Source organism: Trematomus bernacchii, unplaced genomic scaffold (genome assembly GCF_902827165.1).
Source record: "Trematomus bernacchii unplaced genomic scaffold, fTreBer1.1, whole genome shotgun sequence".
Classification (NCBI taxonomy): domain Eukaryota; kingdom Metazoa; phylum Chordata; class Actinopteri; order Perciformes; family Nototheniidae; genus Trematomus; species Trematomus bernacchii.
Window position 1 is genome coordinate 1275216 of NW_022987803.1, and position 17443 is coordinate 1292658.

General features: G+C 39.4%; 1 protein-coding gene across 1 annotated transcript; it reads right to left on the bottom strand.

Moving 5' to 3' along the window:
• Positions 1-6431: 6431 nt before the first annotated feature.
• LOC117498587 (piggyBac transposable element-derived protein 4-like) lies at positions 6432-16376 on the bottom strand. The gene is made up of 3 exons (XM_034150785.1): positions 16361-16376; positions 15281-15695; positions 6432-6507 (listed from the first exon to the last, which is right to left on the bottom strand). The coding sequence occupies exons 2-3, from the start codon at positions 15691-15693 to the stop codon at positions 6432-6434; spliced, it is 489 nt and encodes a 162-aa protein (XP_034006676.1). The 5' UTR covers positions 15694-15695; positions 16361-16376.
• Positions 16377-17443: the final 1067 nt, after the last annotated feature.

The window sequence follows — 17443 nt, forward strand, 5'->3', positions numbered from 1 at the left end:
ACTATGAATGTTTTATATCCATGTAACGGGAAGAAACTCAGCTAACTGATCTTTTAAAAAAAAAAATCCAAAAAAAACCCACAATGCTAACACTCAGCCTCTGAATTAGCCACGTGCGAAAAAATGTAACCTAAAACGGCACTTAAACTCACAATAACTCCCTTATTACTTATCCTAGATGCACAGCAAACCACTCGTTTTGGGTGTCCTGGAGACACAGAATCGTTTGGTGCCCACCTCAACACTCAGTGATAAACATTTGCGACGCTATAAACGAAAGCGTACATCATAACATGTGGAGCTAGGTAGCTAGAAACGCTAACATGGCTTACCTTGGTCAAAACTGGTCTTCAATGGCATTAAAACGATAAAAAAACGATGCTGCAGTTAATCCATAGGTTAATCGAATGTATCTGTGTCCTCTTTGAAATTATTTCTGATAATTGAAGTAAGAAGATATGATTCTACACTATATTGAAGTAAACATGTATTATTTTGAACTGTTTTAGATAATCACTTAGAAAAAGAATGTTATTCTCACTTTTAAATTCACTGGCTCAGAGATTCTGTGTTTCAACACACCAACATCCTTATCATCCCTAAAAGCCAGATGCGGTCATTAAGTCGTTAAAGACACATCATTAAATAGGTGAGGAAGAGTTTAAATGTCGGAAGGAGGGAAGGTTAGGTGAAAATATCCCCTGGGAAAGGAATGTAGAGTAAGATAAGGTAAAGATAAACATTGACTTTTGACCTTATGGAACTTTATGGTCCGAACTCTGATTGAACCAGACCAGAAGGGAATCCAGCCAGTCAGGACACTTGGGGGAGGTGGTCAGCTTAAACAGCTCCTCCCCAGGGGTTCTCTAATTCGCTTGGGAGAAAAGTGGGAAGGAAGAATCGACAAATCTCCGCCCCAAAGACAGATAGAAATACTGACGTTTGTGTGTGTAAAATTGCTTTTGGGTTTGGTGAGTGGTTTGATCCCGATATCTGTATCCGCTTCGCATCACAGACCTGAAGTCCAATTTCTTTTTGGTTTGATGAGTTGGTTTGATCCCGACACATTTATCCGCTTCGCATCACAGACCTAAAAGCCCGGGGTACCCGGAGTACTCTGTATAACTTGTATATGTGTTTGGTTTCCTACTAGAAGTAAACTCAGATAATTTGTTATAACTTTGATTCCGGTGTTTTCAATTCCTTTCTTAATTTAATAGAGATCCAGCCTCATCCAACGAACGGCGCGTAGCAGAGGTATTCTACTCCAACATAATCCATAAGCAATAAAACTGCTTTTTCGTTTCCAAATGTCAGAGCGAGAGATCGGTCCACTCTGCTGCACATTTACATGCGCGCAGCCCCCACCTTTTCTCTTCACAACGTGTGTGTGTGGGAGCCTCCGCCTTCGATTCTATTGGCTCTAACGGTCAGAAAGAGGTGTCAACCATCCAAATCGACCAAGGGGGGCCAGAGATATGGAAAAAAAAAACATTTTCACCCAAATCACCTCAGAGGTGGGGTGGTTTTGGCTAAACCTCTCTAAAAAGGTCAAATGTCACTTGTTTTGCATCAATCTTGATACAGGGTACTTAGTATATGTTGTACTTTGGATTCCTAAAGCTTTTAGTCTACTAACCCATCATCCAAGGGTAGTTTTCACTATCAGTAAAAAAAAAAATGTTTGGACGGACACTATAATTTACAGTTTTTTACTATGTAAAATCTGAATTTTCTTTAAAATAAAAAACATCTATATTGATTCTGACACTTCTACATCCAACTCACAGATGTAACCTTGCTTTGATAAAAGAAATTATTCATATAATCCTTTTAGAAGTTAACTTGTAGTCATTTGTTTTGGGCATGTCATTTTCGAGCCTGAAACATGAAAAACAGGCTTGGTGCTTAACAGGTTAAAGGCAGAGAGTGAAATGCAGTGAATACAAGTAGTTTACAGAGATGCTGTATGAGAAACCAATGTGAGTTTGGAAAAATGCACAGTATAAATCTATTTTAGTATACCTCAACAATGGAATTATGATCAGTGGAAATGGCCATGACACCTCTCCTTTAAGAGAAAAAACATTGAAGGTTAGCTGGGTTGCAAAGTTTTCACAAAATGATCTGAAAAACACTATTTTCAAACCTAAAATGGCGGCAGGCGGCGCGCTTTTCTTCTTCTTTTTTGTTACCGCATGCATGTCTGTGCATGTTTTATTAACTTAGAGCAGGGGTCTCCAACCTTTCTTCATCTGAGAGCTACTTTCAAAAAATGAAAGTGGCCAAGAGCTACTTGCATCACATCGCTTACATTTATTCACATAGCCCTCATCAGTTGAATTAAGCTATACTTTTGTACACGTGTGAAATTGCAATACCTAAAGCTTATCAAAAATCTTAACTTCACATCACCACCTTACAAGCATTTCACTCTTTTGTTAGTGAGATGAATGGCACTGCATGGAGTCCACCATACAGGTGTACTGTATGCTGGAGTGTACCCACTTCGGTTCACTCTAATAGAGTCATTTAAATGTTCATCAGTCAGTATTGTTCTGTATTTAGATTTCATTCATGTCAGAAAAAGCTGCTTCACAAAGGTATGTATAACAGAACCAAATAAAGCAGACATTTTCAGTGCTGCTTGGTGAATGTTCTATAGTTTTCAGGGTCTACAAGGCTCCAGAAATGTTGTGAGTTTTGCTGAGACTTAAGCTGAACATTATTTTGGAGATCTCCACAGGATTGACACTGAACAGTTGTTCAGCCATCTTTTTCTTCTTCTTCTTCGTCTTGACATTAAATTATAAACCATAATAAATCAATTGTATAGGTCTAGCCTCCCTATATCTGTGTGTGAAAATGGTTCCATCCTCAAAAACAAAAAAACTAATACTTCAGCAGTCTAGCTGCAGCTTCTAGCAACGGTCTTCTGTTAAAAAAAAAAAGACACTGAATGTCTTGAATGTGGCATCACACACGTGACTTAAGTCTGAACACAGCAGACAACAGGAGTATTTACAACAGCATTATAAAAACAAAAATAGTGCATGTGGGTGCACACTTACATTCTCTGTCTTACTGTTACATAAATCCCATGAATGTATGAGATTAAGTTAGCTTCAACATATCTCAATCAGTGATTAAGTGAATAATAAAGTTTCTATCGGGTCACTATCAGCCTGTCACTCATTATTTTCAGGGAGGGGGCGGGGTTTGGAGGAACGGAGAGGAGACGGTGATCGCGGAAGCTTTCCTCCTGCCTTCACAAACTTTACACAAGTATTTATCAACTGAAAATAGCAAGAGGACATTCATACTCTGCAATCCAAGACTTGATTAAATCCACCAAAAACCTGACATGACGATAACGAGTGTTTTTCAAAAAACACAAATCCCTGCCTGTGTGTCTCTGAGCCGCAGCGACAGGGCCTGATTCAGAGCGGGTCATTCTGCTGTTGGTTCTGGACTGGTGCTGGTGGAGAAAGCAGACTGCTCCGTGTGTGTTGTCGCTGTGCTGCTGTCACGTCTGTTCCTTGAGCTCTGCGTCACCGACCATTTGATATTCGTGTGACAGAAAAAATTCTAAAATAAAAAAACCTTATTGTCCAGCCGCGGCCGAAAAATCAATAAGCAACCTTACTACACTACTATAATCGATAATCGAGCGGCGAGCTACTGAAAAGCTGCCCGCGAGCTACCGGTAGCTCGCGATCGACGTGTTGGAGAGCCCTGACTTAGAGGCATAGAGGATTTACGTTCATTTTATCCACTAACGTTGTACCATAACCGTGCGTTCTGCATGTTTGTAAAAGCAAGCTAACTTGAAACACTAGACTATTATCTGTTAAATCCGGCAGCCCCCAGTACCGAGGGCTTTTTGTTCACGAAACTTTGTCTCAGGGCTTCTTAACATTTAAAAACCTATTAATGTGTCATACCCACTTAACGAAACTCAGCTAACTGACGATACGAACCATTTTTACCGAAACAAAACACAAGTCTCACAAGAAGCGTCTAAATGAACCCTGAGCAAAAAAATGCCAACGCACAGAACTCACGGTAGAAATACTTTATTATACTTATCGTAACTGCACATACAATATATCAGATTAAAGCTGAGATTCCACAGATTCTAGAAGTATTAGTATCATCACTGCGCGATCATTACCTTTGCTGAGTTACATGTATTTGAAAACGCTGGGGGGTATAAATTACCTTGTAAAATGAATAGTCAAGTGTTTCAAGTTAGCTTGCTTTTACAAACATGCAGAACGCACGGTTATGGTACATTGTAGTGGATCAAATGAACGTAAATCCTCTATGCCTCTAAGTTAATAAAACATGCCCAGACATGCGGTAAAAAAAAAAGAAGAAAGAAAATGCGCCGCCTGCCGCCATTTTAGGTTCGAATTTTCCAGAGAACTTTTGCAACAGAAACGTTCCACTTTGAGATATAACTTTAAACAATATAAAAATACTGTCTTACATGTAAGTTCAATAAGGAGAGACGTTGATGTATGAAATACATATTTATTACCGGGACACATAATATGAATGTAATAATGATTGCCACAATTATAACAGGAGAATGGAATGGTGTTTGGCGATTAGGCCCCAGTTTGCAGGATAATCATTCAGGAGGGAGAAGAACCGCTCCGATGAAACCTGAAATTAGAGATGGGCGAGTCCTGATTCATCCGGATCATTAACCCGGATCCTAGAAATGAGCTGGTCGTGACGAGTCTCCCCTCTCCATTAACCCGAGTCCTTGAGTCCCACACTTGGTGTGACGTACAAATTAAAACTATAAATTGCGTCACTCGCTACTCTCTTTATAACATGTAAAATCACATTACAACGTACCCCAGTCCATCTGCCTACCCTTTAGCAAGTATACAGGATAGCTGCCTGCCAGAAGTTATCGTTTGGCTCAGGGGAGGGGACGCGGATCAGTGAAACTTCCTGCAGACTCGTGGGGACTCAGAGGAGCCGACAGCTCCTAACCGTAATAGCATAGCAGATCCAGAGATCCATACTCGTCATGTGCACGAGCATAGCCCCTCCTCCAGGACCCGGCTCCCGCGCTATCAACAGCAGACTCGCAGATTCGCAAATCCTGACTCGCTGTGCAACACACAGCAGAGCAGACTCGTGCGGACTCGGAGCCGTAACCATATAGCAGCAGATCCAGAGATCCAGCAGACTCGTCCTCATGCACGAGTCAACAGCAGACTCAGATTTGCCAAATCGCAAAATAACCCTTTTTTTTGTGATCAACATTTTTTATTAAAGCAAAATACACTGTGTAGCGGAGGTTAATATAACGTCAGTTTAATAGATAGATAGATAGTACTTTATTGATCCCAAATTGGGAAATTGTTGTTGTTACAGCAGCATAAGGCATTTTACAATAAAACAAAACTACAAAATATACAAGAATAGAAAGAAAAAGAAAATAAAATATAAAATATACATGTCGAAATAGAAAATATACATGCAGATATTACATATATATATATATATATATACAAATATCTATATATTCAAAATATATGGAATAATAATATGCTCGTGAAATGCAACAACTTTTCGGTTTCACCGATAGGATTTCTACGGTCTTGGTGATGCTGACTCATATGACTCAAATGACTCGTATGATCCGGATCTCTTCAATGACTGACTCAGAAGACCCTGAGTCCGTAAAAGGATCCGGATTTGCCATCTCTACCTGAAATGACAGCTGACAAGAGGGAAGAGTAGATATAAAGGGATTAGCGGGTGCAACGATAGGCTTGTGAGAATGGAGAGAGGAGAGATTGGTTAGCTGGGGAGTGACGCCCCCGATCACTTAATGAGGGAGGAGAGAGTAATGAAGTGACGTGTAATCTGAATGAAGAGCTTGGTCTTCCTGATTGAACTTGCGCTAAGCTTAATTTAAATCATTTTTCAAGTGAGGCAGATATTAAATGTAGGCTAGCTAACAAGAGCTCAAATCAAACTAACACACCATGCAACACAAAGTGCATTAGATGCAGAAATTAATAAAACATAATTTAAATACTGTGCAAAGGCAAGACGTAACTCACCAGAGTAGTGCGGCCAAAAAAAGGATCACGATTCCGGCAGTGAGAGCACGGTGGGCAAAGTATTCTTAAAAGTCTGAGCGATTTCAACCGAGGCGAGGAGCTAATGGCGGACTCTGGTGAAGGCATGGGTGACGTCAGGGGCGGAGCACATATGTGATGACGTCAGACCAGCGTCAGACAGATTCAGTAAAAATGTTTGAGTACTATCACCAAATCACCAATATGACCCAAAGTGGTTGAACACTGTATACACAATATTAAAAATCAGTTCATAGTCATCAGAAAATTAGCGGTGAATTAACTTTTTTAAATGTTTGAGTTAAAACAACCCATTTTCTTTCAGAAGCTTGTAATGTTCGGTCTTAACGTGCAGGTGAGAGTGTTGATGAGGACCAGGCTGGAGATCACTCTGATGCTGATAGTTAGAATAACAGACTGGAAGCTTTAAAAGGAGGGTGGTGCTCGAATTATTGTTCTTCCTCTGTTAACTTGCAAGGAAACGCGTGGAGTCATCATTGCTTTGGACAAAAAGGGCTTCACAGGCAAGGATATTGCTGCTAGTAACATTGCACCTAAATCAACTATTTATCAGATCATTAAGAACCTCAAGGAGAGCGGTTCAATTGTTGTGAAGAAGGGTTCAGGGGCCCCAAGTAGGTCCAGCAAGCACCAGGACCGTCTCCTAAAGTAGATTCAACTGCGGGATCTGGGCACCAGAGCTTGCTCAGGAATGGCAGCAGGCAGGTGTGAGTGCAAGTAGTCACATTAGTATGCATATCCCTGACAGTCATAATTTATGACCCTTACTACTCATTTTATGACCCCTAATAAACCTTTGATGTGAGGTGATATGACAGGTGTTTAATCTGTATGACGTGTGATGACAGGTGTCTAATCTTTATGACGTGTGATATGTTTTATGAGGTGTTGTTTATTATGGTATAATAAACCTTTGATGTCTGTCTTTTGATGAGTGTCTGATGACCTGTTGTTCAATTGCCCTCTCTAAAAGATTAGTTTAATATGATTTGTGTTAATTAAGGATGTTCTTTTAAGTTGTATGGCGTGTGAACTAATGTTTAATTACTTTATTAACTATAAGGAAGTCTATTTGAAGTGGGTAATAATAATTTAAAGATCTTAACCTGTTAAGCCCCGGGGGCACGAAACTGTCTCAGGGCTTCTTAACATTTATGAAACTATTAATGTTCCATACTCACTTAACGGGAAGAAACTCAGCTAACTGACGATACGAACCATTTTTACCGAAACAAAACACAAGTCTCACAAGAAGCGTCTAAATGAGCCCTGAGCGAAAAAATGCTATCGCACTTAGCACAGAACTCACAGCTTGAATACCCTTATTACTTATCGTATCTGCACAAACAAGATATCGATTAGCAAACTGAGATTCCACAGATTCCAGAAATATTAGTATCATCACTGAGCGATCCGGACTTGCGACAGGGGAAGTGAAAACGGACAACACGTAGCTTCACGGAGGAAGCTTCTTACCTTAGCTGTTGTTCTGATCAAAGGTTGTGTTCAATGGCATCAAAACTATAAAAACGCTGCTGAAGGTTAATCCAATGGTTAATCCAATGTGTCTGTGTCACTTTGAAATGATTCCTGATAATCCATCTTCATATTTACTAGTTTGAGCCTAGTTTTCAGTTTTCAGAGCATAACATTGCTTTCGACTGCGTGCACATAGCTTTCACTTGTCAATGGTAACGTGTGTGTGTATGTGGAACTTCCCCTTCGATTCTATTGGCTCTAACGGTTAAAAAGAGGTGTCAATCACCAAAATCGACCAATGGGTTCCAGAGAAACAGCAAATCCACCCAAATGACCCCAAAGGTGCTTTTTATTTTTGCTAAACCTCTCTAAAAAGGTCAAATGTCACTTGTTTTGCATCAATCTTGATACAGGGTACTTATTATATGTTATAGTTTGGATTCCTAAAGCTTTTAGTCTACTATCCCATCATTCAAGGGTGGTTTTCACTATAAGTAATGTTTTTTTTTTGGACGGACACTATAATTTGCATTATTTTACTATGTTCAATCTGAATTTACTTTAAAATAAAAAAATTCTATATTGATTCTGACTCTACTACATCCAACTCACAGGTTTATCATTGCTTTGAGAAAAAAGATTATTAATTTACCCCTTTTTAGAAGTTAAGTTATGGTCATTTGTTCTGGGAATGTCATTTTTGAGTCTGAGACCTGGAAAACAGGCTCGGGCTTAACAGGTTAACTATAAGGAAGCCCCTTTTGAAGTTGTGTTTGGGTAATAATAGAAAGAGCTTAAGACCCCTTGATCCTGGCCTTTTTTATTGTTTAATTTAACTGTAAAACTATCTATTTGTATTGAATAGTTTCTGAGCTTTGAAGTTGTGTGAGACTGTCTGCAGCTGCAGCAAAGTGTTAACTGTTTAAAGGCCCTGACACACCAAGCCGATTTCGGCTGTCGATAGATGTCTGGCCGTCGATGAGCGTCCTGTCGCCCTACTCAGATTGGTGTGTCCCGCACCATCGTGTCTTTTCGGCCGTGCCGACACCTTCCGCTGCCGATTCACCTTGTTGAATCTTTTCCTCCGTACCCAAATCTCTAAAAACTGAGGTACAACGGAGCTGATCCAGATTTGCGTCCGATATGACGTAATATCGGAAATGTGGACCCACGGCACTATCAGAAAGTTGCTATCAGAAACAATGCCCGACCGTTTTGGACGTAATATGGTCAGTGTTTACATTAGCATCGCTAACACTCAGAGCTAACCTGTACTGGAGAGCATGTGTGTGAAGAAGCTGGATATAATAAGGAACTCACCTTGTGGTATAACCGGCAAGAGAGAAAGCCTTTGAGCTCCATACTGTTTCAGAAATAATCCTTGATAATCCATGATATGGCGTTTCATCACGGCAGTATTTCGTTTAGACAGTAGCTGCCGGGTCCCGCATAAGCTCAGCCCCCTCCTTTTTGAAATTTTTTTTTTTTGAAAAAGACACCATTTATCCAGTTCAAGCTGTCTTTAAGATGTGATATTGCGATAACAATAGGTCTTAAATATATTATGCAGCCCTACTTTTTGACAAACTGTATTATGCCTTTCTTTTTTCATTTGTTGTTGAGATTTTCAACATACTACTATACAAAATGACTTTTTTCATATTCTTTTGACAAACTATACTTGACTTTTTACGGAAAATCGTGACAAACTATAATGACTTATTCTTAAATTTGACATACTAAAGTACGAAAATACTATATTTTAAAGGTGGGGTAGGTAAGTTTGAGAAACCGGCTCGAGATCGCTAGAATTTGAAAATACACAACCGGAGAAAATCTGCCACTTCCTTATAGAGCCCCTCCTCCAACACACACGAACGCGCACATGACCAATGAGGGCACGAGATAAGTTTGTGCACAGATGGAAGGCTGACAGGCAGGTAGGCCATCCAGTTATTTTAGCCGGGCCGGCTAAAATGATTGGTCGTACTTTTTACAGTATTACGGCTTCCACAGATGACATTTTTTTATGGATTTTTTGTCAAAGCACTTAAGATATTCATTGCTATCGGGATGTTAAGAGCATTCCATGGAATATAACAAAAAGTGTATCTCGAGCCGGTTTCTCAAACTTACCTACCCTACCTTTAAGTAAAAAACTACAACTACATCATTGTTTTTTAAAATTATATTTCAACATATAAAACAGAACTTTTGTTTTAGTTAACATAACATGGAATGGCTTTTTCCTTGATAATTTCAACATAGAATACTATGACTTTTTTCACTGTGGAGTCACTGTGGCACAGACTGGACCGCTGGTGAACAGCTGTTAGAACGGGCCGTTCAGGTGTTCAGAACAGAGCTCCCTGTTGGAGCAGCAGAGCGTGATGTGAACTGAAAAGTTTTTCTGTCGCAATATTATTTAAGGAATCGTTGAGCTAGCTAACTAACATACATTGTCACTATCTGCTAACGTTAGCTTTAGCCTTCGTTTTCTAATAGTTTTTTCATAGGCTATAAACAGAGGTGGCATAGATCTTGTATTTGAGTAAAAGTACTCAGATCTTGTACTTGAGTAAAAGTTGAAGTACTCAGATCTTGTATTTGAGTAAAAGTAGAAGTACTCAGATCTTGTACTTGAGTAAAAGTAGAAACTACCAGAGTGTAGGAAAAGAGCCGTTTTTTAAAATTATGTGCGAAATAATCACCATGATAATGATTGACTGTATTGCCAGCAATAACTTGCTACATCTCTCAGCTGGCCAAACTACTACTCAAGCAGCATGCGTTATGCCATCATCTATATCTGTATAGTTCAATGTTAATTGACAATAAATATTGGTGTTTTTTAACTGTACTTTCTTTATTTGATTGGTAGTCAGTTGTTGATTACATGCAGATGTTGATACAGCTACAGGCTACTTCAATATATATCACACTAATTCATAAAGCAAGTTAGACATTTTGATGTTCCGGACCTTTGCATGGGGAGATTTTCTCTAACTGGACCTCATTGAATTTTAGTTGAATACCCCTGATCTACAGCAAATGTGCATTCAGGAAAGCAAGTAACAGGGTTGCAAGTAACAGGGTTGAAAATCAATGCTAATTTTAGCTTTTACCTCAGGAATTAATGCTAGCTGCACAATGTAATGCTATTGTCAAGGAATGGACACACTTTATATTATATTTATATTTATATATATTTAACAAAAGAAAGATACATTTGAAATTAATTTGTTTTTGTCTCATAATTTGAGTAACAGGGTTGCGTTTGTATGAGTGCCACACTCCTTCAAGAGTGACAAGATTGGAAATATATTACAAATAAAAGAGAGGACTTAGTTTTGGTCTACCCATGGTAGTAGCACATGGCTTGCTGATGTCCTTTCCACTGTGTCATGCGACAAACAGTTTTTTCACTTCCTCTGCCAAGCTAAAAAGGTTTCGGTAACAGGGTTGCGCGCATGTTGAGGGACACACCTTCTGTGCAAAATTACTGTTATTTAAAATGTGTTTATGATTTAACAAATTGATTTTACCATTACAAGACACATATATCAATAGAATAATACCAAAAAAGTAAATAAAAACCCTATTTTAAATGTTATAGTTGACATGCAAGTTGGTCACCAAGAAGCTGGGACAAGAGAAAAGGGCAATTTTAGGGGGTGTTCGAGAGCTATTTGATATTTTAAATAATATTTTGAAACCACTTTTTCTACAACTTTATATGCATCTTGTCTCAAGACAAGTATATTTAACACAACAAGTGCATGTCTTAGCTTTTTGGGCATGGATTATTAGATTTTTTATATGGGGGACATGAAATGTCCTCCAATTCTGGAATGACCCAAAAATAAAATGTTACCATTAGTTCTTAATGAAATTGATACGGTTTGACTTTGTATTAGTAAGCCTACTACTAACAATACATTGAAGTACTTTTACTGTGTATTTTTTTGAGAAATACTCTGTCAAAGTCCCCTCCTGAGAACAAAATCAAGCCACTTCTTCTAAGTTTGATGAGGGAAAAAAATATTTTTTGGGTGATTTAATGGGTGATGTAACATTAATGACAGACATAATATGAGGTCCTTGGCACTCTAGAGGGGTCATTTTGTGATCATGGGGCATCACCCTTACAGCATCAGGACAATATCATATGGAGTCAGATACTGGAAGTGGGCTGGAGGCGTTAACTGGGACTGATGGAAGGATGAGGCTGATGAGACTGAAGAATCTGCGAGGAACGAACTAGCGGCAGAGGAATAATTATATATTAAAAGACAGCAGCATCATAAGAGGGCAACCATGTGACAGAGTTTGTTACTTTGCTGAAGGATATTTGTGACCAGCTATCCATTCCAGGCCAGACTCTAAAGACTTTCCAAGGTGTGAAAATGCTGCTGCCGGAGTACTGACTGGAAGTATTGCTGATATCATGTCTACCATCCTCTTAAAATACTCTGTCCAACAATATCAGTCTCAGGAAGAAATGTTTTTTAACGCTTATTAAAAGAAAAACATGCATTCTTGTACTCAGGAGGGGACATTGACAGAGGATTACTGGAAAAGTACACAATAAGTACTTCATAGTACTTGTGGGGGTAGTTTCAGTAGTACTGAGTCCAACAGGATCAATCTCACGAAGAACTAATGGCAACAAAAAAGAATTCCCTCATCAAACTTAGCAGAAGTGGCTTGATTTTGTTCACAGGAGGGGACTTTGACAGAGTATTTCTCAAAAAATACACAGTAAAAGTACTTCAATGTATTGTTAGTAGTAGGCTTACTAATACAAAGTCAAACCGTATCAATTTCATTAAGAACTAATGGTAACATTTTATTTTTATCATTCATCAAAGATAGCAAAAAACATGCATTATGTACTATGGAGGGGACTCTGACAGAGGATTACTCACAAAGTACACAGTAAAGTACTTCATTTTATTTCTGGTTGCAGTCAACTAGTACCAAGTCCAACAGTGTCAGTTTTATTAAGAACTTGTGGTAAAAAATATTTGTATCACTCATTGAATATAGCAGGAATAAAAATGAAAAGCAGCTGATTGACCGAGTGCAGAATCGCTGTATACAGGGGCGGACTGGGACTACAAATCAGCCCGGGACTCTCGACCGGCCCACTTCGGTACCGCTGGCCCACCTCGGTACCGCAAGTAAGCGGCCCACCTCGGTGGTGCCGCAAGTAAATACCGCGAGGAAATTGTCGACGGGGGGGAAGGGGGGGGTGAGCAGTGACTTATCCGACCGGCCCACTTCAGTACCGGCCCATCGGGATTCGTCCCGAACGTCCCCTGGCTGTATATATAGTTTAAATCTCCTTAGTTACAATGTTGTCCATTTTAGACAAAGGCTTATTATATTTACAGCCCCTAATAACATTTATTTTCTGGGCTCAATATGTGTCTTGGCTGTTTTCGTTGTGATCGCTAAATTCACCTTGTTTATAATATTATCACTATAACACTGACCCAGATCGCTGGATCGCGAGAAACACCTGTCATCAGACTGGCAAGGGCTGTTCCATGCTCTGCTCAACCTCCCGTCTTCCCAACGGACTCAGTAGCGCCCCCTGCTGCCGTGTAGCATGTGTGAGTGAGCATGTGTGACTGTGTATGAGCCAGCCAAGGCGGAATATTACTGCCAAAAGTCACGTGACTCACTCACGTGACTTTTGGCAGTAATATTCCGCCGTGAGAAGAAAAAGTTTTGTAGTTGTAAAACAAAGTGTTGTAGTTGTAAAACAAATTTGTGCACTTGTAAAAAAAAGTTGTGTACTTGTAAAACCTAAGCTGAATTTGTCTCTGAAACATGATTTATTAGAAAAATGTTATGTGTTTGTTTGATAGATACGTTTTTTCTTTGCAAAACTAAATTCATTAGTTTGTAGATGGTGTTTTGTATTTGCAAACCACATTGTGTGTGTTAGTGAATCATAAGGCATTTGTAAAACCTGTTTAGTTTGTTTGTGGAGTTATGGCAGGAAATTAGCTCCATAGAACTCACCAAGTGTCAGAAAACACAACCCTCTCTATTTTCCTCCATACCCAAATCTCTAAAAAAGGGGCTGCAACGGATCTGATAAAAACTGATCCAGATTTGAACACTGTCCTGACGTCAGGACGGTGGCGCTACGACTATTGGGCCAACTCCACCAATCAGTAGGAGACAGCCACGGCCATTGCCGTTCGAAAGCGCTGGAGACGCTGTAGTACATATGCCAGGCCTCTAGATGGTGCGGTTGCTCACAGAATCAACCCTTGCAAAAACAGAGCTAACATTTTTCAAATTTAGTGAAATGAGGCATGGCTAAAATGCATGATCTGTTTGGTATTTTGAGAAAAAAAAAAGTATAAATATGCCTTATATAGGTATGGTCCTACACTATATTATTCAAATATAGCATGATAGGTCCACTTTAAGTAAAGTACAAGTATCTCAAAATTGTACCCAAGTATAGTACATAGTAATACATTTTCAAAATGCTCAACAGTGCTGCCAAAATTATAAACTGACAGCTACACAATTAAAATAAATGCTTTTATATATTTCTATTAGACTCTTTGGCATTTCTGTTATTATTAACACTGCTGCTTTAGTTGTTCTGACTGCTAAAATCCTCTGTTATTCCTCATTTTAAAGCCGATATTCCGTGGGGTCGGGGGGCTCAGGTTTGCATCCCTGAATATATAATGACTAATTTCATTTTTTTTTATGCTATACCATGACTTTTTTTTGGTATCCTATTTTTCTATGCAATAATTCATTTCGACATAGTATATTATATATTTTTTTTAAACACATTATGTACATACTAAACATATACCACTTTCTTTCATTATTTTTCAACATACATGAAGTTGGCACACCTTAACCAAGCCAGCCAACATCAGCTGGTGGCAAAGCCAGGGTGACAGCTAGTGATGTTACGTGCCGAGGCTTCGGAGCATTTTTAGTTATCCAGGAAGTTTTTGGTGAAGCGTGTATTGAGGCTTGTATCGCTGCTGCCAAAAAGGTCTGTCAATTTGCGACATTTATATGCATCACCTGCGAGTGACTTCACCTTTTTTTCTCTTGCCTTCTCGGCCGCACCTTTTTCTTTTAGTTTTCTTTGATTTTTATCCATGTTTTTCATTCTCCCTGTCTGCTGCGGTGTCTAATCCCTTCTCTTCGTGTGGCCGGTCTTTTTTCTTCTTCGTGTGTGATTATTTGACAGATAAGAACCACACAACTGCATTAGCGGCCGCTGTTGCCCTCTGTCGGCCGTCAGCGCAACTTAACCTGTTAAGCCCTGAGCCTGTTTTTCAGCTTTCAGGCTCGAAAATGCCACTAACACAACAAAGACTATATCTTCACTTCTAAAAGGGGTAAATTAATAATCTTTTTTCTCAAAGCAAGGTTACATCTGTGAGTTGGATGTAGAAGTGTCAGAAATCAATATAGATGTTTTTATTTTAAAATAAATTAATATGGAACATAGTAAAAACATGTAAATTCTATCTCCGCCTAAAAAAAATCCAACATTTCAGAAGCAAGCTGCTCCCTGAAAGTCTTCTGTGTGTGTGGCTTTGTGCAGCTCCTTGTGGAGAATGAAGCTGTTCACCACGGCAATGTCCACAAAATGGTAAAAAAAAGTATTGTACCATTTCATAGTTTTGTGGAGAACGCTGTAGTACCCGATCAAAGCATCAGACACATCCACGCCACCCATGCTTCGGTTGTAGTCCAACACAGCGTCAGGAACGGGAACAGTCTTAGTCTGCCACACACCAGCCTGTTTCACTTTCCGCTGGACCGTCTGACCGCTGAAGGCCTCGTGCACTGTGGAGCACATGGTCACTTCACGGCTGTCCATCCACTTTATGAACAGGAGTTTGCCTTCCCTTATCCACCGCAGATCTCCCCTTTCAGCCTTCTTTGGTAGGCTTTTTGGATGCAGGCTGAGTGGCCAATACTGGTGCAGATCTCTTTCTAGAAGTTGAGGAATGTGATGGTGTGGCAGGTGTGGGCTGGGTGAAAGTAGGCAGTGGTGAAGCCATTTCATCCTCATCTCCATCACTATGAAAACAAATGTGGAAAAACAAAGAGATTAGATTAATTCCTGTAATTCCTGTTTCCTTGGCAGTAAACATGCCATTTTGAGTGTGTGAATGCAATACATTTAGTGACTATAGAGCCATTTCATCCTCATCTCCATCACTTTGAAAACAAATGTGGAAAAACAAAGAGATTAGATTAATTCCTGTAATTCCTGTTTCCTTGGCAGTAAACATGCCATTTTGAGTGTGTGAATGCAATACATTTAGCGACTATAGATAAACACTGGCCAACCCTGTCTCCTAAAAATTATGTTCCCACAGAACTAAACTCCATTCTCAATTACGTTTAGCAAGAAACGTATTTTCTCCCACGTTACGTTTGTTATGAACATCTTAAATATGTTTATTTTCTACATATCTTTGCCATTTATTGTCTTGCTTATAATAATGATAATAGTCATTTATAAATACCATTTTAGAGCACACATTTGAAATCGACGATCGGGCTCGACATATGGTTAAATTAAAATCAGTAGGCGAGGCTGTAATTTCGCCAGCTGTTACTCTCATGAGCAAGGCAGAAAATAATAGTTTTATTATAGCGCTGTATTATTATTTATTAACTATATGAATAATCGTACACCAAATAAATAAGTAATAGATAAAAACAGAGAGATTACATACCTTTCCCGTGGTGGAATTTCATCATCAGAGTCACAACGCTCCGGGTTCCGTTCTGGCTGCAGGAGATCCTCGTCGTCTGACTCAGAATCAACAGGTAACATATCTGCATCGCTGTCAGCATTAGTCACCATTTCCATTGCCTGTAAAGTAGTAAGCATCTCTTTCCTGCAAGCCATTATTTGACAAAAGTCAAAGTATAGCAAAAGTCCTAAACGCCAATCTTGTAGTCTGCTCCGTTATCTGCTGTCCGCTCTGTGCGCTCTGGGTGCTGCTGCTGCAATTCCTCTTGTTTACGTACTAAACACTGCGTAGAGTGTGGTGCGTAATGGGTGCAATATGGTCTAGCTGCGGCCACCATGGATGTATAATAAGAACTGGATACAGCGTGGGAGGCGGGGCCTCATTCATTCCTATGAGAGTTGCTCATTCGCGCATGATGATAAAATGGCCCAACTTTTGAGAGAGCGAAACGTCACAGATTACCCGGCATGCCTGAGAAGTACCCGTATGTGCGCTCATAGCGCATGCGCAACTTTAACCATGCCCCCCAAAATGCTCGTTCACATCAAGCACGTCAATTTGCGTACACGTAACAGCACCGCACGTTCATGACAGCATGGTAATGGTTTGTTATTATGATAGATTTGATATTAACGAGGCGGCAGTTAACAGCTAGCGGTTAGCTAGTAATTATGCTAATTTACACATCAATCGTTATGTACTTTTATATTACGCTGTAACAGGATCTAGTGATATCCAAGCAACAGAGCTTCATTTAGCATGAAAGAATTATTGCACTGTATATATATATATATATATATATATATATGTATATATATACAGTGCAATAAGCTTCTTAGTGCAATAAGAAGCTACAGGGACGTTAATCTACGTCGGTAATATTAACTTTATTTAATACAACATTTACGGTACAAGATTTAATCATACAGCCCATGTAGTATAATATTTTACAAATGATGAATTACAGCAAACATGTGCAATATATCCATTATTACAGCTCCGTGGGCTGGCAGTAAGGCGATATGGGTCCGTTCTTATTGTACATCCATGGGTAAAGATAAA

Bases quoted from the DNA above. Each gene is read 5' to 3' on its own strand.
- LOC117498587 (XM_034150785.1), bottom strand. From the start codon at position 15,693: ATGGAGATGAGGATGAAATGGCTTCACCACTGCCTACTTTCACCCAGC. The intron at 6,508-15,280 runs GTACAATACTTT...TCTAACTATCAG, and splicing joins CTCCACAAAACTATGAAATG to CATCAGAGTGATCTCCAGCC.